General features: G+C 35.1%; 1 protein-coding gene across 2 annotated transcripts in view; it reads left to right on the top strand.

Moving 5' to 3' along the window:
- The first annotated feature begins 2,270 nt into the window (after positions 1-2,270).
- LOC148608409 (uncharacterized) overlaps positions 2,271-26,424 on the top strand; it is a 34,272-nt gene continuing 10,118 nt past the window's right edge. The window contains exons 1-16 of one of the 2 annotated variants that reach the window (XM_088543881.1): positions 2,271-2,419; positions 3,642-3,826; positions 4,190-4,270; positions 4,978-5,100; positions 5,574-5,740; positions 6,121-6,864; positions 7,416-7,547; positions 8,217-9,650; positions 11,178-12,295; positions 12,938-13,259; positions 13,714-13,867; positions 14,783-16,104; positions 16,546-18,003; positions 18,743-19,802; positions 22,815-22,922; positions 23,281-24,229. In XM_088543881.1, coding sequence (XP_088400007.1) covers positions 2,415-2,419; positions 3,642-3,826; positions 4,190-4,270; positions 4,978-5,100; positions 5,574-5,740; positions 6,121-6,864; positions 7,416-7,547; positions 8,217-9,650; positions 11,178-12,295; positions 12,938-13,259; positions 13,714-13,867; positions 14,783-16,104; positions 16,546-18,003; positions 18,743-19,802; positions 22,815-22,909 — 8,400 coding nt within the window. In that variant the 5' untranslated portion in view covers positions 2,271-2,414 and the 3' untranslated portion in view covers positions 22,910-22,922; positions 23,281-24,229. Of the gene's footprint in view, positions 2,420-3,641; positions 3,827-4,189; positions 4,271-4,977; positions 5,101-5,573; positions 5,741-6,120; positions 6,865-7,415; positions 7,548-8,216; positions 9,651-11,177; positions 12,296-12,937; positions 13,260-13,713; positions 13,868-14,782; positions 16,105-16,545; positions 18,004-18,742; positions 19,803-22,814; positions 22,923-23,280; positions 24,230-26,424 lie in introns of those variants that run through there. The other variant, XM_088543882.1, reaches the window with a different exon arrangement.

The raw sequence follows: 26,424 nt of genomic DNA on the forward strand, positions 1-26,424 counted from the left end.
TTGAAAAAAAAACAACTCAATACCCGTGGTGCAAACTAAAAAATAACTTGCTACGCACCACGTGATTGAGGTTAACTTTCCTCATAGACCAAAAATATAACGACATTCCTATAATAACCTTAATCATGCCATGTAGCAGTTTATTTTCAACTGTGCACTACGGGCATTGAGGTTATTTCAAGTAAACCGAAAAAATAGAATAACAGCCATTCCTTATTATTTAATTTAAGTATAAAATTCAACGAGTAAATAAAATCATAAAAAAAGTTTGACGACGCCACAGTCATTTCACAATTTGGACTATGAGATGATAGACGTTTTTTTTTAAATCCCATCAGAAACCTTGTTACTTCTGATATTAAACATTTGACGGGCCATTAGATTAAATTAAGTAAGCTGACATTAATAAAAAAAGCTCAGACACCCAGTGCGTTTACACGCATCAGTATGTATTATGTCCGTGTCTCGTTAATACCATAAGGTTAATGACCTCCCCAAGAGAGGAGTCAGGCCTCTATCGGGACCTAGTCACCGTCCTCTTAAATTAAAATGGGGAAACCACATATGAATAACATATCGGCTGATGTAAAGGGGATATTTGGGTTTCTTTGCAGGAACATCGACATTTGTAGTAATATGTTTGACAACTTATATGGAAATGGAACATCTGTTTTATTTCTTACTTGGCTCTAATTAAGTACTAATTTTTAACTTAAAGCTGGATATCCATAGAAAAAGATTGACGTCCAGCTGTTAGAGCTGTCTAGCTTTCGGGACGCAAATGCGTGAGATTCGCAATTGGAAAAAAGTTTGAAGGATCAAAGAAAAAAAAAGATAGATCTAAGGAAAATGCAGTCAAACCAGCTTCAAAATGCGTGAGACTTGACGGGTCTAATAAATAAAAAGTTGCCAAAGTAAATTAATACCAAATATGCTCATTAGAAACATGAAATCTCTCTTACCAATCCATGAAACTATATTTCAGTTATAAGACAACAATCATTTTCCTTCGCACAATAATATGCATTTGTGTGTTCACACGGTTATGCAAATAGTGCACATTCAAATCACAATCAATGTGCATTATAATTCAGGTACGCGTTCACACTTATTATAAGACGAATTTCCAACAAGGCGAATTGAAATAATGCGCATTATCGAATTCGCTTTTGAATACGTTTTAGATGATGCGAATTCAGTATTTTGCATTTAATTTGCATTCAAATGCCATGTGAACGGACGATTTCATCGATATCGAAAGCGAATTCATAAAAATCAATCCAATGCGAATTAATTAAAAAAAAAACAAAAAACGCTAGCGATGTTGCCAATGCGAATTGGATAAATTGATTTATTAATACGAATGACGTGTGAATGCAGCAATACATGTCAATGTACCTTTGTACACGACCTGGAGTGACTCAGTTGAGTAATTTACGTCACCGCTCCATTTCCCTGGCTATCTTAAGCTTGTGCAGAATTATCTTAAATTCATATATCGTCTGAATATAGCTGAAATATTGCTGCTCGGACGTTAAACCCCAACAAACAAACAAACATAAATTCATATAAAAAAATGTTTGTTTTATTCTAATCATGATTTTGTAACTATATATCTAGAAATTCGTCTGCAGTTCTGCGCTTAGAATTGGCATACGATGATGATGATCGATTGCAAGGTAGAATTTTTCTTAATACGGGGTACTCATACAACGTTAGACGTTGGAATTCTGTTCCTCAGTAGGTACACCCTGCGGTATGACACCAAGCAGGGGCGTAGCTAGGCCTGTTTTATTTGTACGCAAAATTACGGCGAGGGGTCGTGGGGGGTCATTGCATAAAACCTTTACTTCATCTTTAAAAACGTGTGTTTTTATTGTTACTTTTTCCGAAAGTACGCAACTGCGTATCTGCGTATAGGCAGCTACGCCCCTGCCAAGTCAGAAAATAGCTTGACAGACAACCTCTAGCATCCCTGAAGTATCCGGGATTGATAAAGCGGTAAAATTTTCTGCGTGAACATTTTCAACATAAGATTACACAAGAAGAACCGATATGGAAAATATTTTATCTAATAATATTATGATAAGAAAATCATCAAAACTAATAAATGTGAAACGCACAAGTATCATTCGCATTTGAAATAGAGTTATCTCGCTTTGAATTAAAATATTGGATTTACCTGTTGGCCACGCCCACTTCAGGTAAAACTTGCAGAACAAGTTTTTAAATGAATGAAAAGCCTTCCCATTATACTATTGATCTTTTTTTTCTAAAAATAAACTTAAAAATCAACAAACCGTGGTTTTGAAAATACTGCAGAATTCTGTGCAGGGCTGGGCAACCCCATGTTCTAAAAATCGAGGGACGGGGTCAGAAGTTGAGAGCAGTTGAAGAGGCTGTCAACGCCTACAATGAGGTAAGTAGAACCACTAGTAAAACCTTTATGATTTATTTTGTGATTACTGTGTTTAATTGTTGTGATTCGGCATGTTCATAGAATGTTTTGTATTCATGCTTTTGTAATAAAGTTAATTACTAGTGTTAATCGTCAATGGTCATTTTGTTTGCCTTTGGTGTACAAATGCAAAAATGAGTGAAGAAATAAGGTATTTAAGTATTATTCTATAATTATCTGCAACAGAAAATTGTTCACTGTAAAATAACCGTTAACTCCCCATTTTGACTTGTCAATACTTAGCCACTACAATACTGGATATCGTAAATTCACTTCTACTGTCGACAGTTGTATATTTTCTTATGGAAACGAAGTACTTTTCAATAACATAAAATAATCATCTTCATATGTCGAAACAAAACTTTCATTTCATTGAAAATGTGTCGTCTGTGAAAAGTTAATACCACTGTTGTCGACAGTATTATATTATAAATGAATGACAGAAAACTCCTCGGTAGCAGTGTTTTAGCACAGTAGGAAAACCCGAATTTATTTTTGATAACATATTATGATTTGAGCCCAGTTTCATAATAAAAAGAATATCAAATTTAGATTTTCCATCCATTCTCAACTCAAATTTTTAGCAACCAGGTTGCTTGAATTTGAATATTTGAGGCAAAGTATCAAGGATTTGAGTAAAAGTTCTTTTGAAACTCAGGCCTATCCACATCTGTTTTAGATAAAATGTAATTTTTTTTCTGAATGTATGACTACAGTAAGCATTTAAGTATAGTGAGTCATCATGTGTATGAATCCAGTTATAAGTATAATTTAAAGTGCGAGAAAATTGCAAAAAATAATAACGAAATGATTGTGTTAAGAAATTTTTAGTACTAAAATTATCGATATGCAGATTTGAGGTTATGCAAATTAACGAACCACCAGTGTACTGAATACCATAGTCAAAGATCAGAGTTGGATTGAAAAGTCCGTCTTGAAATGATCAAAATTAAACGGACGTTAAAAATGATATAAGACTATAAGAAGTCTTACAGCAGCCGGCCATGAAGAAAACATACTGAAAAAAATACACGATACAGAACGAAAGTTCCTTCACGTTCTGCATAGTAGGAAAATGAATGAGTTATGACAATTTGTTTTAATATGAAGTAAGGACCCTCTGGAAAAACGCAGTAATTAAAAACAATCAATATATTACTACTTAATTTACTTTTAATTTCAGGTCATTAGTATTGATCCTGACTTTTGTCAATGTCTGTAAAACCCAGTCTTTGGTTCGGCAAACATGCTCTACCGTCCGTTCGTCTGTAGATGTTGATATGACGGGAGCAAATGCTGTAATTGGTGGATTGTTTGAAATGAGAACGCCTATTCTCGGAGGGTACGCTTGTGGCGAACCACATAAGGGTATGTTTAACTAATGTTTTAAGTTTGTACAACAAAGATAAATTATTATTATTATTATAGAACTAAATACAGCCATACTGTCCAATAAATTTCGGTATAAATCACCAGAACATTTCGTTTGGAAGTCACGTACATTGGCGATTATGAGACAAAAAACAAGCACACCCCAGTAACCTTGATAAATACATGTATTTATCAAAATGAAGTTATGACAATGTAATATGGATATCTGTACAAGAGTAGACCCAGTTGTGCTGGTTGGATATCGTGATAATCTGCTCACATTTTTAGAACATATCAATAAATTTCATTAATGCTTTTTTGGGGTATCCATTAGTGACAGATGCTAATTCTAAATTTCAGAACTAATACAAGTGTACGAGGCAGCAAGATGGGCGATAAACAAGGTCAACGCAAACAGCAGTGTCACTGGACTGAAAATAGGTCAGTATTCAAATACATTCAATTGATGCTACTATCATTTTAAGAGATACTTATGTTTGTGCTGAAACGTATACAAGTGTAACATTGAAACAATGTTACTTTTGCCGACTTGGTTCGATTGAGGATCAAGAAGGATACAGTACCGTATGGGTACCATGGGCTATTGTCATGTCCGTATGTTTATGCATACTGACATTATATTTAGTATGTACATGTGCATATGACCACGCATACATTTTACAAAATCTATAAATTTACTGAATTTGGCAGTTAATTGATTCCTATTTGAAAAAAAAAACATGATAATGAATTCAATTACACAGTAACAAAAATCTAACATATATCTTTATATTTTATGCACATTGACATTTCGTGATAAATTAGACTTGAAAAATGTTATAAAATATTTTTGAAATGTTTTATATGTCCTTTAATGGAGGTACATATTTTGCACAAATCTCACGCTTTTAATTGAAAAAAAAGTTATTATTTTGGAAACTTTGAAGGAAACGATATTGATAGCCCTTGATCCAAACGTTTGGACAATACTCACACGATCCAAATAATCATATGGTCCGGACAAGTACTTTTGATAGGTTTATGCAATTTATCAGTCATATTTTTACTACACCTTATAATGCTGACATTAGTCAGTCTCAGTAAATAAAGTTATCGCTATTAAATGTCCGTCTGTCTGTATGTTTCAGGTATGAAGGCCTACGATACCTGCTCATCCGAGGTGTTAGCACTGAAATATGCTCAGGATTTTTATACCCGTTTATCATCAGGACAGTACACCTGTTCAGTAAGCTCCAATGTAATTAACCTAGGTAGGTATCATCCTCACAATTCATATTCCTATAGTGTCTCTCTCTCATATACTTGTTTTTGTTGGTCTTTTCTGTCATTTTTTGTGTGGGTTTCCTGATAGGGCTTGCAAGTTTCGTCATATGACCATTTGAGTTCACGGGAATCGGTCCCCAATTCCCATTCATAAGCAATTGGTTGTTTATAGAATACTAGTACAACCTAACTAAAGAAAACCTCTTATGCATACATTTGGTAATAAAAAAGTGGCTCTTAACAATTTCTACACTATAATAATTTCATAATAACAAAGAATAGAAAATTCCGAAAATCATGCATCATATTAATATCCCTGGAAGTAGGAAACTAAACACAAATTGGTCTTCGGATTTCAAGAAATGCAAAGCAAAAAATAAATCAAGAACGGGACTGACAAGCTCTGTAGTCTTTACTACCGTTATACTGTCTATACAATATATACATCTGATTTTGTCAGGTTTCCTTGGTCCTTTATCTAGCTGGACGACATCAGCTGTGGCTGAAATGACAGGAAAACTACCAGTATCAGTTCTGTCTCCCAGGGCCATGTCAACAACCCTCAGTGATATCAAGAAATATCCCTATTTCCTCAGGACGTCTCCGTCATCTAGAGCACAGGCTCAAGTAAGAGAAAAGTCTAAGAATATACCAAGGGATATATACAGTATTACAGAATTATATTACCCCTCATATCTAGTATTGAATTGTCCGTCTGTCCGTTCGTCTATATTTAATTTTGTTGTGGCACAATTGAAAATCAAACTCTTTATCATTAATGTCCCTTATCAGATTGGATGTTTATTAACTGAAAAGGGAACATTCATTGTCGTGTTACTTATTTGAGCTTTTGACGCTGAAAAGGGAGAGAAATATGCTTTAGATAAAACGTGACCAATGCAACTTGTCTGAAATCCTATTTAATGAACAATATATTTTTGTGACCGAGATAATTGAAATTGTCAGATGCATTATTATTACACAATGATCACTTCTTTAACTTTTAGGCCATCATTCAAGTGTTGATGCAGCTTGATTGGAAGAGAGTTGTAGCCGTGTACACTGACAGTACTTATGGAAACAGTGGATATGAAGCTCTTGTTAAACAAGCCATGGAAAGCAGTATATGTATTACTAAATCTATATCTTTACCTAGTGGCGGATCTACTGTAGATATCCAGACAAAGCTTAACGATTTGACAGATTTAGGAACTGAAGTAACCATATTCTTTGGATCGTATGTTGTTGCCAAACAGCTATTCCAAGCTGTAGAGAATATTGGTGTCGGTAATTCAAAAATTCGTAATATACAGTGGATAGTGACAGACATGAATATTATGCAGGAAACCTATTCAAGTGTAGCACGTGGTGTTTTGGCGGTAATGCCAAGGACGACGTTGGTCACTGAGTTCAGAGATTATTTTATAAATCTAAACGAGGTATCGACACCAGCAGAGAATCCATGGTTAGCAGATTGGTACATGACCCAGTATAACTGTAAATTGCCTGGTGTAACTTATAAACCCTACTCAAGCTACCCAGACTGTGTCACCCAGACAACCAACCAGAGGAAGACCGACTTCCGGCAGAATGCGTTTGTAGACAAAACTATATTGGCGGTATTTGCCTATTCGAAGGCACTGCAGAAGGCCCACCGAGAAAAATGTGGCCCTGTGACTGGCATATGTCTGCTTTTACAGCAGATGACAACCACTGACTTCCATCAGTATCTCAAAGATGTAAATTTTCAGGTAAAACAACTATGCCTTGGTAATGTTTTTTCTCTTAAAATTATTACAATGTTATAATTCCCGATCGACTTATCCCGAAGTCGCTACTTTTCCAAACGCTCGGCATACAAGCAACGGAGTAATAGTAATTCATTGGTTTCCTGGAATATGGGTGACCTACATGACAAATCCACTGTAACTTATCCAATCTAGCAAAAAAAAAAAAAAAGAAAAAATAATAAGGCTTTACAAGTCGCCTAGTACAAAGGAGTAGATTGTTAGATAGATCCACTGTCTTTGTCCTGAATTGCAATTACTTCAATAAGTAACTAGAATAGAATTCTGGTAAATAAGGGTAACAACAAAATTACCGAAGACTAATCAGATTCATAATTAAGTCAAGTCCAAAATAAATCTGGCAAAATAGACATTACACCAATGGAACAGCTTGTGCCGCAATAATCCTGACTTGGTACAGGCATTTCAAACGAAATGGTGGGTTAAATCTAAAAGTTTTACAGGGCGCTAAACCTCCCTCTAATGACAAATGCCAACATTGTGTTCTGTTTCAGTTTGATGCCACAGATGGTGTTAGTAGTCTGAATGGTCAGAGAGTAGCGTTTGATACCAATGGAGACTTTGTATCTGAGGATTTCACTATATGGAATTACAATGATAAATCATCTACTTTCCAATTCCAAGAGGTCAGTATAGTATATGTAGACTTTTTAAAAGTGATGCATTTGATTCCAAATTCAATGCACTTCTCTAAGCCTCATTTTACTATGTTAAACGAATTTGTTACTTTACCCAGCTTATGAAATGTAATTATTATTTTTTTAAATGCATACTTTAAAATTAAATAGTAGACTTTTTGTATTTAAAGGCATTAGTTTTTTTTGTAATATTAATTTCCATCATTATCTTTAAACACTTTGTACTCTAATTTACAAATAAGTACGTCCAGGCATCTATTCTATGTCTATATGTAGATAAATAAAAGTCTGTTTCCTGCTACCCTACCTTCCTTGTTTATTTTGTGCCTACCCTAAACATTTTATGGCCATTTTGGCTCAAGCACCATTAAAGTCTAGATTGTTTCCCCATTAATTCAAAGTAAAATGTTTTTGAAAAATAAAATAATTTCCCTACCTACATATTCTATTTGCAGGAAGCAAGACTTATTTTTTGCCTTACCAGAGATTCACTACAAAGTGTAGAAAAAGATAATGCTATATTTATTAAAATGCCAAGCAAAGAAAGGAACAGCTACTATCATTTCTGACAAAGTTTCACAAAATCCAATATCACTGTCCTGTCGATTTTAACTTTAATTTTATCACCACTGTAACAATATTGAAATTCAATTACAGGTAGGCATATACGAAAATGGCCAGTTAGCGTTATCTTCTAGTGAGATAAGGCTGTACGGAAATGACAGGACAATGCAACTAACGCCAATTCCTACGTCAATATGCCCGTTTGTCGGTTGTGATTATTGTGTCATACCACGTGATGCTGTTGAGTTTATGTATATTCCTGGTGACATTGTAATTGGTGGAGTTTTGAGTGGTCATCTGTCGGGAAAAGGTTCAATTTCTTGTGGGGCTGTCACAAATTATGGCATGTCAGAGGCAGTGGCAATGTACTATGCTATTCAAACAGTAAAAAGTAAAATACCTGGTATACTAAATGGTGTAAGCTTGGGTGCATTGATCGCTGATGTTTGTGAAAGTCCACAAACTGGGGCAATGCTGTTTAACAATATTTTAGCAGAGTTGCAAATTGTTCAAGATAAATTCGGGAGGATAGTTAATCCTAATGCTATTCGAATTATTCTAGACTTCCTTTCAAGTTCTCATACAATGCAGTTTACCAAAAGTATAAAAGCTTTTAATATCCAGGAAATTGGAATTTCTGCGACAGCTAAAGCATTAAGTGACAAATCTAAGTATCCAAATTATGCTCGAGTGATACCATCCGATGATAAACAAGCCGCTGCAATTACACAATATTTTGCTAAGAATGACTGGAACTTTATACAAATCATAAATTCTCCGTCTGAATATGGCCGTTCTGCTGTGGCCGATTTACGTAAAGTTTCTGCCTCTGGTGGAATATGTATTGCAGCTTCCCATGAAATAAGTACAGATAACACCATGTCTGAAATATTGACAAAAATCAGAGAACAGTCCCATGCTAAAGTCATTGTCCTCTATTTGGACTATGACCATAAACTGCAACTCTTAAAAGCACTTAAGGCAGCAGCTTGGCCTAAAGATTATGTTTTTGTGGGAACAGATGATTGGTACACCCAGTTATTCAGTGGATATCAGGAATTTGCGCCTGGTTTTATTTCAATCAAACCACAACAATTCAGTCTGAGCGAATTTGAGACTTGGTTGAATGACTTGAATCCACGAAAAGCAAGTAACGTGCCAGGTTTCACTGAATGGTACGAGGGCGTCTTTAACTGCTACATTGATGCTAAAAATCGCGGGAAATATTCTTCGGAGTGTAGAAGATCTAGCATTACTTCAGCAACAGGATATGTCCCGTACATGCCACTTAGTTATACCATAAATTCAGTTTACTTGTCTGCCATCGCCCTTGATCAAGTTTTGAAGTCCGTATGTGGATCTAACTACACCGGAGTTTGCTCAAACTTTCGGACTAGCTCCTCTGTTAAAGACAGTATTAGAGATGTATTTAGGAATATTTCCTTGACTGCTGACTTTAAAGTATTCAATATGGAAGGACAACAAAATATCGATGTCTTCAATTACCAAGGCACCAGTTTTGTCCAGGTATGACAAATTTTTAATGTTATGCCATGTCTTTTTTATCATTGCAGGGGTAAAACTAATGGTGGTCCGAGTGCCTGGACCACCAATTTCAGACTTATGACCTTTGAACTTTCATTTACTTAGGTCTTGGACCTTCATTCCTTTTCATTGACACTTATTTTTTTTTCCTCATTTAGACCATTGATTTGAAACTTGAAAGTCCAGGACCGTCTACTTTTGAAGGTAAAATTGAACCCCTGCTACATTTAAGAGTATTTTCTTGCCATCCAAAATTACCAAAGTAGAAAAGGACAAGTAGGAATCTAGCACTAGATAAATAACATACAGCTAAGAGGGTGATCGAGCAGTTTATTACCCCGAGAAAATAAATTGTGTTTCCTCGAGGCGTAACCAAGGGTGACATGTATTTTCATGGAGTAAAAACACTCTATTACCCTCTAAGCTATATGTTATTTATTTTATACTGAATGTTTAATTGTCATTCTTGTTTTAAATTTAAGCCTTCACAATCAGTTGTTTCATGTTTTTATTTTCTTCACCATTACTGTTTTATCTGCTTTTAACTTTGCATTTAATCGAAACTCTAAATGCTACACCCTTTTCGTGATGGACCTTTCCCCCGCTCTCAATCAGAAATGTCTATAAGGTGTTGTTTTTATTGTTTAACAGGGTAGGAAACTCACTCCAATTCTAGCCAGTCCTGAATGCAATTCTTCAGTGTATTTACTATACGGCTCTATTAATTTTTGCTATAATAAGCCAGTCCTGCCAAAAAAATAGCCAGTCTGGGGCTGGCGGTTAGGCTGCTATATTTAACTCTGCTGTTTAAGTTTTCCTCTTTATATTTATTCAACCCAACTGTTACTGTAGGTCTGTATGAGGCAAACACAAAACATTCAAGAATTCAGTTTATGGAAATTTAACAACAATGACATAATTAAAATTAGAAATTCTTATTTGAACACTTTCTTTTTCAGTTTCAACCTCACTCACTTTTTTTAATTTGACAATACAATTAGAAAAGTTTGGGTGCAGATTTTTGGTAAATTTGGCACCATATCTACTAAAAATTATACACGTCTCCTGAATTTCGTTTATTGGACAATGTTATATCAGTTATTGATGTGGAAGTAGCGCATACTAATTACTTCAAACGCAAAACTGAATAACATTGAATTACCCTCTGAGACATATGATAGGGCAGAATATTACCCTCGCTAATCGAAATTCATTGACATGAAGTATAATAAAGTTATTTGTATATCACTATCAGTTGATAATTATAGCCATAATAAGAAATATAGAACAACAACACCACACCATCAACTCGACATAAAAAGCCCATTGTCTATCATTAGATTGCAGCTTGTCAATTGGTAATAAAATGTTTTGACAATTCATTATATTTTGAAGATAATATTTAATCTATTAACTGAAATTTTACAATCCTGAAAGTATAACAAGGTTCAATAGTAAGATCTGAAATTATAAATATATCATTTATTTAATCTCACTTTTTTGTTTCAGGTTGGAAGATATGATACTGTTCAAGGCCGTCTGTCCGACCAGTATAATATTGCTTTACATTATCCACCTGGTATAACTAGAGGGACATTCGAATCGGAATGCAAAGGGAGATGTGCACAATGCTCCTATGTTCAGAATCCTGGGAGTTACGTCCATATACGTGGTGATGTAGAAATTGGTGGTATTTTCGGTATTCACGATGTCAGCCAATCTGATCCTTACATATGCGGTAACTTACGCACTGTCAATGGCTTACAGTTTGCCACAGCAATGATGTACGCTGTCGATCAAATCAATTCGAAAATGTCACCGGTTGATCTCCAAGATGTAAAACTGGGATCCATTATCCTCGATCATTGTAATGTAGAGAGTAGGCGGTTCGATATGTTGTCTTCATTCTACTCTGGTCTCCTACCCGTGAAGGAAGGTGACCAGATCGAAGTATCTAAGGTACGAGCTTGGGTAACTGACAATACTAGATCTACGATCGAGGTCAATGAGGTAGTCAAGCATCTAAATATACCCTTGCTCAGCCCAATTGCTACAAGTAACAGTCTTATGAATAAGGACAATTATCCAACTTTCTTCAGAGCAATACAAGGCGATGTAACTTTATCGGTTGCTATGGCAAAGTTAGCAAAAGCAATTAACTTCCGCTATGTCACCGTTTTGTACAGCGATGAAGAATATGGGTTAGGAGGTTTGGAAACGTTTACAGCTGTTGCCAATCAAGAAAAAGTATGTATTAAGTCATCGTATAAGATCAGATCGGATACTAATATGACAGATGTTTTGCAATCCATCCTATCGTCCACCGTTCACGTTGTAGTGCTGTGGACAAATGGGGAACACACGAGAAGTTTCTATGAAGAAAAGGCCAAAATATCTGCTACTTCATCAAAAATGGTGGTTATTGCACCAATGCCTTTTATGGCAATTGCCCAGAACGCTGGCAGTAATGGTGGAAAGTCGTTTTTTCTAAACATCAAAACCACCGTCATTAATAAATATATGAATTACATCAGAAACCTCCCTGAGACCTCTGCTATAACTACAAACCCATTTGTCATGGAATATTATATGAAAATCCTTGGATGTGATCTTCCAAATTTTTACAAGTAAGTAATATCTAGCTATGACCATATTTCAACGCTGACAAGTCTTATCAAGACATAACTTCTACATGTTGATAAGTTATGAGAAGGCACATACAAATAATCATTATAGTGTTGTCAAGTTAATATTATACTGTACTTTCTCACATTCATCGGCCGCATCCATACCGCACGAGAAAGTGATTAAAAATATTAAACCTCCCGCCACGTGCCTGGAATTAAAATGTCGGGTGCAATAAAGCGGTTAACATAACGCGGTAACATAGTTCCACAGACAGACAGAGAAAATGTTCTGATTTTAGTCACATTACTTTTGTTACTCATGTTGTTGGTCATTAAAATTTATTTTAACTCTAACTAGTTAGTAATGCATCAACAAATCGTAATGCAGTACTATATAAGGCAACGAATGGATGACATCTTTTATGTTGGGAGAATATTGCCAATTGTTTTTTTGCCTTTGAATTCGGTAGTTAATTTTAGATTTAATTCACTCACTGAAGCTCGTGGATTGAAATCTAAAATTTATCTCTAGTGGAGAAATCTTGTAATCCCCGCGAGACTTTAGGAGAATCTATATGTATCACTTGGTATAATATCCCAATATTATTCCATTTTAATCTTTTATTTCTACTTTTTTTTAAGGTATGGTGTTGAGTGTAGTAAAATACAGACTGTAGCAGCGTGGTCGGCTGCTATTACCCAGGACAACTATGTCATTCCAACGATAAACGCTGTGTACTCATTTGCTGTTGCTCTTGACGTCACACTGAAAGAAAAATGTGGTGCCAATTACAGGAGAGTGTGCAGTGACTTTATGAATATGGATAATATAAATACCGTTATTATGGAGAAAATGGAGACAATAGCCTTCAAAGATCCGTCAGATTTTACCTTTAAGTACATGGAAAGGGAAGGAAACACTGGAATGGATCTTGTATACTTTGACGGGTCGAACCTGAAGACGGTATGACTTCACCATTTCAAGTTTCGTCTTTCATTTACTATTCATAACAAAGTAATTATTGATAAGTTTCTTCTGAATTGCCTCTGTAATGGAATATATAATGTAAGGGTGGCAATATACTTTTCTACTAGATCACAAATGAAATATGAATTGGTAAGTCATATTTTTCTATAAAAAAGCGGGTAAAACATAATATATTCTTCTAATATAACACCAGAATAATAATACTGTATTTAAACAAAATCATTCAGATGGTTTACACCTACCATAAAGCCTGTGTGTCCAGATTATTCAATATCTCTGTGGACCCAGGTCAGAAACGACATGGTTGTATATTGGTCTGTATAATTGTATTCGGTAAAGACTTAATGAAGCTAATTTGGATAAATTAATAACTGGGATTAACAAAAATGGGCTTTGATTGTGACATGTGTCAGCTATTCTTCTGCTACAGGTAGGAGAATTTGCTGGAGCCTCTCTACAAATATCTGACAATAGTATAGTGAGTCTCTTCCCTGGAACATCCTCCTACTGTGTAGAACCATGTACTGAATGTTTACAGACTCAACTAGAGTTCTCTTATATTCCTGGAGATATCCTCATTGGAGGTAAGGATCTTCAAAATATTTGTGATACACACCATGTACTTACTAATATCCACTGTATCCTTATTTGAGACAAGGACCCTAATATACAACTCATGATACCCACAGTGCATATGAGGATCCTCACATATAGCTGGTGATATATATCTTCATTGGAGGTAAGGGTTTTCATAAAAAAAAACCTGGCGTTATCTTCATTTGAAATAAGATTCCTCACATTTCCTCTTTCGTCTACCCCGGACTTGACTTTTCATTAGCAACTCGGTAGGTGTTTCTAGAAAAGCAGAGGACGCTTACCCTACCGGTACACCTGGTCCATGCTCCCAGTTTTTAGTGGAGTCCTAGTTGCTCATTTGCGTTTGTTACTTTGTATGTATGATTTTAGTTACTTTACGTTCTTTGTTGTGTATGTCTGTTTTCCATGTCTGGTCTTAGTCAAAATACTGTCAGGTGGGTAAATCATTACGAGCTTGTACATTTACTAATGTTAGGTTATGTGGATTTAATTGTGAATTTCATATATAGGAAAGTTTGACGAAATAGCATTTTATAAAATAGTCAGTGAATTTATTTTTAGTTTGAATAAATCTAAAGTATGTAAATAGATGTATGTGACATGGCAAAAATAGACATGACTACTTCATTAGTATATGAAGGCTTTTAAAAAGTTATGGAAATAATTCAAATTTAAAGGATACTTTCTATTACAAAATCTGTTTTACTTAATTTACCAATTATTTATCTGGAAAAATTATAGCATGAAAAAACGAAACAAAACACAAAGATAACAGAAACAAACAAAAGAAAGGCCAACATTTATTGAAGTGAAAGTAAATTATTTTATTGGCACGTTTGTTCTTAACAGTTACTATTATTTTTACGGTTTATCCCACTACTGCTTAATGCAATCATTTTTAGGTGTGTTTGATGTACATGACAGAGATGTGACAACGTTTTCCTGTGGAAATATCAAGACTCTTCATGGATTTCAGCTGCTTGAAGCCTTCCATTACGCCATTACTAAAGTTAACGACAAGACTGGACCGTTTGCAGGTATCCTAAAGAATATAAAACTTGGCGGTATAGGACTTGATGCTTGTGAAAGCACGATTAAAACAGGATATACTGTATCAAACATCCACAATGGCATTATTAAACTAAATAAAAATGGAGAGAATATTGCCCCTGACGATATAAGTGCCTACATTGCAGGTTATTCTAGTGACAGTTCCCTTTATCTGGCTAGGATCCTTAAATCTTTGAAGATTCCTCAGATAAGCTATGCTTCTACCAGTATAGCGTTGTCTGATCAGAACAAATATCCATATTTCATGCGGTCAGTGCCGTCAGATAATAAACAGGCAGAATCTATGATCAAATTTCTCGATAACTTTGATATTAGGTATGTGCAAGTTGTGTATTCACCAACTAATTATGGACGTTTAGGGTCAATGGCATTCGAAAACCTCGCTCGAGAACGTAAAATATGTATTGGTCAAATGATACAATTTCCAGATAATGGTACAGCAACCAGAGAAAGCTCTAACGAAGTTATTTCTGTCTTGTTAAACAAGCCAACCGCAAACACTGTAGTTCTGTTTGCTGGGACTGGGTACATAAATGCACTATTCCAGGCTATTAGACGCAACCCTTCAGCTATAGCTAAATACTTTTTTCTTGGAACTGAGACTTGGGGAAATAACTTAGACGTTCTCTCAGGCGTAGAAGATTTGGCAAAAAATGCCGTCACCTGGTCATTGGAATCAACAGATATAGGCGATTTTGATACTTATCTTGGTACAAAGTCACCTGGTAACTACCCACAGAATCCGTGGTTCCCACAGTTCTATGAGGAAATGGTAGACTGTTACTTAACTGTTCCTGATGGTCGCCATTCAGTGCAATGTGCGTCATTATCTGAGGTCGTTATTTCACAAAGGAATTACATCCAAGACCAAGGAATCCTACACGTTATCAATGCTGTCTACGCTGCCGCCATCGGAATAGATTCTGCTCTGAAGTTAGTTTGTGGAGTGGATTATTCGACGGTGTGCGAAAAGTTCCGAAACGATGCAAATAGACGGGACATTTTAATGGACAATATCCTAAAGTCTAACTTTACAGACCCGACCGGATATGAATTCAGCTTCACGGACCAAAGAGATGGAAATAAAGGCTACCAGATGTATTCTCTGTCGACTAGGATGGAAGGGGATAAGCTGGCATACTACTACAAAAAGGTAAGTACGTAGAAATACTGTCCTTCCTATGTAGGTGGCAAGTTAATGCATGGCTTTTATGATAAATGGAAACATAGAAATCTCGCCTTACTGTGATCCTTACAGCCAACAACAAAAATATTCCTGTGGTATGCTGCCATATAAGCATTGTAGAAGTATTAGAATCTGATAACATCTGATGATTGTGTATTAAATTTATAGCATGCAGTACCGAAAGAAAAATGCTGAATGGCTTTGTTAAATTACAAAATGTAGTTAGTTTCGTTTCTCAACACAGTAAATATTTTGCATGTTTGCATGAATTTAGGTAAAAGGTAGGTGAAAAGTATGAATATTGGAAACTTGCATGTTTTGACTTACTAGATTAGTTGTAGATTTCCGCCTTATCTTAAATGCTTTCAAACCTGTAGCCAGCTGCATTATCTTTTATCTTTCGTACAGATTGGTACCTATTCTAGCGACAAAGTACTCTCAATCAGTAACTACGCTCCATCATGGGACGGAAGTTGTAGTAGAACGGATGCATGTTCCGAATGTCCGACTTTACGATACACTACTCAGCGATACATGTATAATCCGTCGTCAAATGTCAACAATGCTAACGCAGCTACCTTAATCGCCGTTCTTCCAATACATGCACAAGGAACCGATCCTTATCGATGCGGTATTTTAAACATGGAAGATTTTTACCGTGGCTTATCATTTTTCTTTACGATAAGGCAATTAACAAAATTACCGTTTGGTCTTCATGGAGTACTTCTAGACACATGCACGAACAGTCTCCGTGTCGACCAAGATCTTTACAACCTGCTATCATCCGGTCAGTTGTGTAATGCACAATCCGACTTCGGAAATTATATAATTAATAATTCCACTGTAGGTGGTGTTATAACTTCTATATCAACAAATGTCATGGCTGCAAATAGGGTGCTTGCACCACTGAAAATACCACTAGTCGGGTCTATGTCCTCATCCGTTGCTTTGAGCAACAAGGAAGAATATCCATATTTTGCACGAACGGTGCCTCCAGACAGTAGTCAAATGAAGGTTATAGCAGAGATTTTAAGACTTAGAAACTGGACTTACGTATCTGTAGTTTATTCCCGCGAAACTTACGGCGTGTCCGGTGCAAATGAACTTGAAAAGCAGACAAGACTGAATGGTGTATGCATAGGTATTTCTGTTGGTATAACCTACCCAACTGATAATACTGAATCAAAATCTGTTGTCGAGCAGCTCATAGCGCTTCAGGGGGCAAATGTAGTAGTTCTCGTAACTCTTGAACCGAGACCTATACTGTTGGCTGCAAAAGAACTTGGGGTTCTTGACAAGATAGTTTGGGTTGGTACGGACATTTGGGGAACATCTCAGAGCGTCGTTGAAGGAATCGAACACCAGTTGATGGGTGCTATTACCATTGGTCTTCGACAAACATCGGTTACCGGATTTGAGACATACTTGACCGAGCTTAGCTATACCAATCGTAAAAACATTCCAGACGATTGGTTCGAAGAATTTTACCAAACATTCCATAAATGTCAACTGCCTGACGCGCAAGTTGTCATGTCACAATATCCACTTTGCACTAAACAGGAGGCTATCACTAGAAATAATTTAAACATTGATGATCAATTTATTTACACGACCGTTGCGGCGACATATGCTGCAGCTAATGCCATTCAGCAAACACAAAGCACACAGTGCTCGGCATTGTCAACTTTCAGAGAATGTTTTGAGAAAACAGAAAATTGGGATGTATTATTCCAGAAACTTTTACAGACTCGATACCAGCTTACAGACAACTTTACTTTGAATTTTAACTCCGATAGATACTGGGATGTTGGCTACACCATAAACAATTACGTCATGACTTCCCCTGGCAACCACTTTTATAAAAAGGTGAGCATTCACTTGATGTTTGGTGCATGATGTAATACTGGATTTTAAAAAAATCAACTTGACACTTATTATTGACATCATTGTTTTAAACATTTCGTTTATTTTAAATTTTATCATTGAATTTGGGTTAAACGTTAACTTTCATTAAACACGCTTCTTCTAAAATCGTAAATCGTAAAGTTTCTGTCAACTTGAAAACAACAAGTGGAACAAATATAGATCAATACTTGTATATAATTGGAAACACCGAAACAAATTGTACTTTAATACCTAAAATTTTCAGCATTAAGTTCCACTTTTTGACCATATATTGACATAACAAAAACGGAAGACTTGAACTTTTAAATAAAAGTACAAAAACATGTACAATATGTGAACGTTTGCTTTTAATCTTTTTACACCGTATTAGTGGTATTTTTCGCGGGTGATTTGTTTTCTTTTCTGGTAATGTTTCTTTAGCACATAACGAAAATAACTCTAATAGCTTGGGATAATAATTGGCGTGTTTTTTTTTGCGCCTCGACGTCTACCTTGAATACAGTAAAAAATTAATCCCAGCAAAAACATTTATACATAATTTTATATCCATTTGTTTCCCCACTCGTTGATTGTCTAGGAAGTGTAAGTGTATTTAGTTAAATTTGCCGGGCAGTTCTACTGTCCACTTTCCGTACAACAATTAAGCAACAGTTTCACAATTTTTCAATCGTTCGATTAAACTTTGTTTTTGTTTAAACAGGTCGGAAGAGTCGTCGAAGATGGAAGTGTTACTATGTCGTCTTATAATAGTTTTAAGGGAAATAGCTTTACATCACAATGCCCATTAGGAGGCTTCTGTAACTGCGATTCCTCAATATTCAGTTCACAGCCACAGAGACAGGTGGCAGATAATAAAACTATTCAGGAACAAATGCCCCGGAATTACTTGTACTATGACACTTTGACAAAACCCAACGGCCAAATTGAGTACAAACTCCACTATAACTGGCCCGTCTGGGCTATAGCTACTGCTGTTCCTACCTGCGTTGGTCTGTTCGTTGGAATATTTGTGTTTGCTTATTTCCTGGTCAGTTATCCAGTCCGAGGTGGTACAACCGTGTTAGGGTTTATGATGATCGTTGGTATACTTGGTATATATGGTGTTAATTTTGCCTTCTTTTTACCAGCATCAGAAACTACTTGTGGTGCAAGACGTTTCATGATGGGAGTCGTTTATGCAATAGTATTTGCAGCCATGTTAGTAAAAGCAATAGATAATTGGCGATTTAATGAATCAGACTTTGACGTTCGGAAGTACTCTGGCGTTACAAGCACTTGTTCATTGTTTATGTGTGCTATAGGAGTGTTATCCATACAATTGATTATTCCCATCGAATGGGTCATTCTTGAGCACCCGTCAGCGTCTCTTCTGTCAGAGAGCCTTATTCATGACTGGATGTGGTGCAACCCAACCGATAGATATGACTATGCTTTGGTTTTGTCAATGATTTTTGTAATGTTTTTGGTACTTTTGACAGCCATATTTGCTGCATTAGCTTGGGACAGTGAAAGTAACTACTTTGAATCCCGATGGATTTTTGTCTCGTGTATTTGTACAGCAGGATGCTTTTTAGTATGGATGGTCGTATCTACCAATGCCGGACCACCCTTTAGAGATCCGGCTGTTGCCATGGGCAACTTTGTGAATGCCACTGCTCTGTTAATATGCTTGCCAATTAGAAAGTTAGCTTTATTATTCTACTTCCAACGACAGGATGAAAAAGACAGTATGAAACTAGATGAAACAATAGAAGATAGAGGTAAGATTTTTGTTACATTCTCTGAGCATATGCAATATCACAAGTTAAAACAAGCTTTCGTCTTATCTGTGTACGCATTTCGAGTCTATCTTTGCTTTTCTGGTGACAAAAGTAAATCAACTTTCCTGACAATTTACCGACTGAATTGTTGAAGTGCTTTGTCGGATAGTGATTTAGTAAAAGTTTATACAGTTTAAGTATGAAGATCGAACAAAATGAACGTGTGATATGTTTTGAGTATTTCTCAGGGTGAACAAGCATACACACTGCTACAACCAATTGAACGCGCCATACTACAAATTATCAACATTGAAATCTACGGGGACAAAACAGAGGTAAAATTTAGTTTATTTATCGATATTTTTTAGTTTTTCAAAAAATCATATCGGCCATGTATTTTTCGCTAACTTTAACTATTTTAATGAGTTTATAATTTTCATTTTGCATTTGTAAACTCCTCAGTTATTAAGCTAAAGATTTATGTGTGGTGAAATTTCAGTGAAAATGTATACATATTTCATTATAACCTTATACAACTTTTTGCACTTGAATGTGTATGTTGTTGTTATAAGAAACGGCTTCAATCACTAAAAGCAAACATTATTGCAAAAAAAAGTGAATAATACTCGATAATTCATACACTACACACCAGACTACTAAACTACACTACGTACACGGCTACACGGCAGTGTAACCACTCTTCTTTGCTCGTACATTTCAGCTCATGATTAGTTTGGGATATATTCAGTGTTAACCATTGAGATTTCACTTCTAAACGATCTGATTCTATAAAACTTGAAAATGTTTCATACGGTTGTACGAAAAATTGAATGGTTACGTGGTCATATATAAATTCATTCCGTTGTTGCTTTCTATGTGGATATAGTTTTGCATTAATTTTATGTATTCACGGTTGTTTCCAATTGTAACGCAATCGCTTACAAGAAATACGAGTTTTGATTGGGTGGTTTATAAAAAAAGAAAAAAAACAAAAAAGATATGTCATGTTTGATGTGTTAAATGAGCAGAAACGCATATTGGGCAAGTTTTTCGCTTCCGGTAATGGCAATGGCTCACTCGAAAAATAAGACACGCGCAATTATGACATTGATAAACGTTGTGCATACATGTATTCATGAACTACAATTTTTCTTGTGACTTTTAAAAGAAGATTGATACATGAACTTCCTTGTGCAGTTAGTACACTCGTATATATTATCATAATGGAATGGCATTTTGTGTCCCCTTACGTATCTTTGGTGTATACATTTTCTATTGCATATTTCACATTGATACAATGTAGTTCACAGTTGTTTGATCTTGGTGTGTCACCAAGCATGTTTTTGATGTTGCGGAAGAATTTCAAACATTTTGCGCACTTCTCCGTTTCCTTATGTACATCTTCATTGCTTTCTAAATGATGCTTGTACTTGAAGGTTTTCTGACAAACTTTACATTCATACGTAATTTTCTTGGTCTTGGTACGTGTTGCTTGATGCATATGAAACGATTTGCTCTTAAATGTCATTCCACCTTAAAACTCACAAAGAAAGGATGGTCCTTCCTTATGTCAGTAGTTATAGTTTTTGGTACAAACTATATTTTGTACTAAATTCTGTGCTGCAAACATCACAATTGAAACTTCTGTTAGCTTTATAGTCTTCTAGGTGATCATGAAAATGTGAACATCGACTATAAACTTTTCGATATTTATCACACAACGTCTTGATAGTCAGTACTGGAAGCGAAAAATATACCCAATTTGCATTTTTGCTCATTTAACACAACCAACATGAATTGTTTTTTAACCAATCAAAAACATGTACTCCATATAAGCGCTTTATATAATTGGAAACAACAGTGAATTTGGTAAGTTAATGCAAAATTACGTTCACATATCAAGTAACAACGGTAGGAAATGATGCAAAACCACTTAAACTCAATTTTTCGTATAACCGTATGAAACATTTGTATGTTCGATATTTACATAATCAGATCGTTTAGAATTAAATCTTAATGTGTAAGATTGAGTATATCAACACGTAATCAAGAGCTGAAATGTGCGATCATGGAAGAATAATCAAGGGAACCAAGGTTATAGCGGTAATCAAAAGAATGTAATCCAGGAACAAAGACCAGACATGGAAAACAGACATACACAACAAAGAACATGAAGTAACTAAAATCATACATACAAAGTAACAAAAGCAAATGAGCAACTCAGACTCCACTAAAAACTGGGAGCATGGACCAGGTGCAACGGTAGGGTAAGGGTCTTCTGCTTTTCTAGAAACACCCGCCGAGTTGCTCATAAAAAGTCAAGTGCAGGGTAGAAAGGTAAAATTGACGTGTAGTAGTGGGTATTATTTAACAATCTACACTTCAAGTAGGAAAATAGTATGTTTTTCCCAGTGGACTTAAATGTTAATAATTTGTAGCACGGCCCATTCCATTTGTTGTAGCACATTGCGTATGCTTGTACACCCTGTTTCTAGTGTTATTAATGCTTAATTGTTTTAAGTTTAAAAATCGGCTTTGTATGGCAGAAGGACTAGTCTGTAAATTGTAACTACAATTTAATAAAGGACAAAGTTACATTACGGTATTTGATGCGAAATAAAGACGTAGCTTGGATGCTTCAGTTTTTCAGGAAGTCACATCTTACAATGTTTCCAACAATAGCTCGGAAAATTCACAAAAATCATTTTTTATATGGTCTTCAATAATTGTTTAAATTCAGATACTTTCTCCATTTCCGACATGCCACAGAGTAGGTCTTTCTGGCTTAAGCAAGAAAATCCGAAGTACGAACATTAAGTTATACCAGTCTTACCAATTAGCGTCAAGAAGTTACAAGTACCATCAAGATGTCTGGGAAAAGTGACAGAATGGAAGAAATAGCGAGTAGATTTTTTTTTAGTATATTTACATATCAAACTCGTCCTCTAACAGGTTACACCTGTCTCATATTTCAACAGGCTTTTGTTTAAATGAAGAGCATTTTTCTTTTAGGTGATAATTATTCTCAACTGTATTCTAATCCTGGTTTTGAACACGAGATGTACCACCCAGAACCAAGGAAACCAGGATCTGATATGGGCTTCTAAAGTTAAATCTTATGTATGTATTTGTTTTAACCATGATTGTGATTTTCTGTAATAATAATACAAACTATAATGGATATTTGTTATTAAATAAGTTATAGGACACAAAATACCATTAAATTTTTTACTCTTTTCTTCATCTTTGTGGTTTAATGACATTCATAGTGAACCAGTTGATACGCCCTTCATCCGATACTAATAAAATGCATGTCAAAAAGGAAATCGTATCATCAAAGTCAAAGAGATTATTTGAAAAAAAAGTGAACACTTTTTGTCAATGAATAATTTCAACCTTAAAGTATGTTGTTTCATGATAAGGCATCGACTCGCCTGCCTTTATTTACCTATACCTTTTCCATTAAAATTTGTTTCAGATTGTTACAAGAGTAACCATTGTATTGGGATACAAGACATGTATGCATGTTCTGTCATGATCATGATTCAGCTAATAGTACACGTAATAATGTGAATGACAGTTAATCGTAGCATATGGAAAAATTGGAATGCTATAAAAGGGGATGCAGTTAACAGTGTCTGCATATCATTTACAAACCAGCATTTGTTCTAATGTAATCATGGCGTTTGAAGAAATGGGAATGCAGTTAACGAAAATGTCGGCATATTACTTACAAGTCCAGCATTTGTCCTGAATACTTAGAAATGATACTATGGCTACAATGATTGGTCATTATTTTTTTACAAATCAAATATTTATTGACAACGAAATGTTATGTTACAATCCATATTTGTGATAATTAATACGAATCTATCATAAAAACGTTCGTAATTTCATTGTATCGAGTGCAAGCAGTTAGTAACCATTTATTGGCCATTACTTTCTAGGTATAGATGGACCATGATGTATTTTGTTCGTATGGTAAACAGTCAGTATGATTCATGTTATGATACATGAACATTTATATAAATTGATATCATTCTTTTTAAATCAAAGCATATTTCTTGAACAGCTGGGATCTACTAATAACGGTTCAGGGTACTTAAAAAATTAATAGATCTTGGAATGGTTCATCAGAATCTAAACGATTTGTCTATAGTTTATTTATTTTACACTTCTCATGATCACTTTGGTTTTGGGATTTTTTTTACATCCATTGTATGATTTTATTGTTTTTTAAATGACATTTTAATTTGTTGTAGTGCTATGAATGATATCACTGTGTTTGTTATACTGTATAATGGTATTGTGTTTAAGATCATTTTTATTGGATACTATATTGATATTTTAAGTGTGTTATTTTATACGTGTTACATTTTATTGTAGTATAATTTGTGAAATCCAGATAATAAAATGTGTTATAAGTATATTGTAACTTGAAATTCCTCAAAATAAATTCATATAAAATCAAATAAGTTGACCGATATCAACTTTATTAGAGGCCGCAAGAAACTTTGGGGATGTATCTGGAGCCATATCTGTCTGTATGTTGACTGTATTTGATGAATTGCCTGTGAAGATTGGAAATGATATGTAAATATGCAGATGCAAGCCATAGGGGTAGGATAAAAGTATTGTAAGTGGCTATTGTCACTCAATAAGGTCACTAGCAGTGCTTGAATACTAATGGATGGTTTATGTCTGCAGGCTAGTTTTGTACGCTTAATCATGGAAGTATTAACTAAAACATATTCATTCGCATAATGATTCATAGTACACTGTTAGGTTTGTCTGAAGAAGAGACATGAAAGCAGGGCAGGAAACTCCCTCAAATTCTAGCCAGTCCTGAATACAATTGTTCAATATATTTACTATATGGCTATATATATTTTTGCTAAAAGTAGCCAGCCTTGTCAAAAAATAGCCAGTCTTGGGCTGCCGGGCAGACCACTACTTCTAACTCTGATGAATATTATTAATAATGGCGATAGTTACAAGAAACGTGAATAAATGTTGAATTTAAGAGCAATTCACAAATCCTTAGCCTGCACATTAAACAGGTATTTTGATTTATACCGTAGATTTGAGCTCTCAACTGAACGTATACATGTTAATAATTTGTCGTTTTTTTCCCTGTTTTATGTGATTTTGACGTATAATTTACTTTAATGAAACCTTGTTCTACAACCAATATCGTTATATATTTTTGAATATATATAAAAAATTTAAGACAGTTTAAATAGCTTTGAACTCCGATATTTATTTTAAGCAAAATATGTTTTCCCTTTGTATGCTTATCTAAAATGTGCTTAAGGGAATAATGAGTGAATTCCATGATTACAACCAAAAATGCCATAAACTCTTTAGTGATCGAAGCAACTAATTCTTGAATAATATTACGAGAAGACCATACGGATGCATGTGACTTTTTTGCCAATGTTGGTCAGGGGTCGATAACAGACTATGTACTATCTAAATGTTAATGGTGTTGGGATTGGTTTGTTTGTTGGGATTGGATTTTGCGTTCACCACTTCTTACTTTGCATGAATATAAGGTAAGAGATATTTATCACTTCTTTAGTTCATACCTGCACGTTTTCTATGCTTAAAATCACACCCTTTCCGTACCCTTTCATAACAATATAGCAGTAGAATACACAATGTATAAAATCTACTTGATTAATTATTCCGTGTTTATCATCAGAAGTAGACGTAGAAAATAATAGCAGTGATAAGACCTATACTGCTACCACTCTCTAATGAAGAGATTGTGGAAAACCATAAATCTGTGCTATCCCCTTTTGGCCTCTCTACCAAGGACAATGATTGTTTACCGTCTATGTACTGGATTCCTAAACTCCACAAGAATCCATACAAACAACGTTTCATAGCTGGATCTGCGAAATGTACCACCAAACCTCTTTCAAAACTTTTATACTCACAACTGTCTACAGTCCTACCACAATACTTGTTACTCCCGTGGTGGTATTGATTCAATGTGGATCCTGAAAAATTCGAAAGATCTTTTGGATACAATCAGTTCAAGATTATTATCTGAATATAATAGCTTTAAAACCTATGATTTTTCAACACTGTGTACTTCTATTCCCCATACTCAGTTAAAATCCCGACTTAAAAACGTTATGCATCGTGGTTTTTCCCAAAAAAAGGATGGTACACCTAGAGACAAATATATAGTTCTTGGTAGAGATTCCTCATACTTTGTAAGAAACAATTCCAAATCATCTTCAAAATATACAGAGGAAGATGTTTACAAAATGCAGAATTTTTAACCGACAACATATTTGCCCAGTGTAGTGAACGTGTTTTTCAACAAACGGTCGGCATTCCAATGGGAACAAATTGTACTCCTTTACTTGCTGACCTTTTCCCTCACTCTTCTGAGGCTGACTTTATAGCTGATCTGATCCGAAAGAAATAATATCGTTTAGCTAGATCCTTTAATCTCAGTTTCCGCTATGTAGATGACGTATTATCTTTAAACAATCCTAATTTCGGGGATTTGATACATAGCATCTACCCTAAAGAACTTGAGATAAAGGATACTACAGACACTGTGAATTGAATGAAACTTTCACAGAACATTAATTACTTCCCATTG

This window comes from Perna viridis, chromosome 9 (assembly GCF_037379345.1).
Source record: "Perna viridis isolate PV_CMFRI_1.1 ecotype Kerala chromosome 9, ASM3737934v1, whole genome shotgun sequence".
NCBI lineage: Eukaryota > Metazoa > Mollusca > Bivalvia > Mytilida > Mytilidae > Perna > Perna viridis.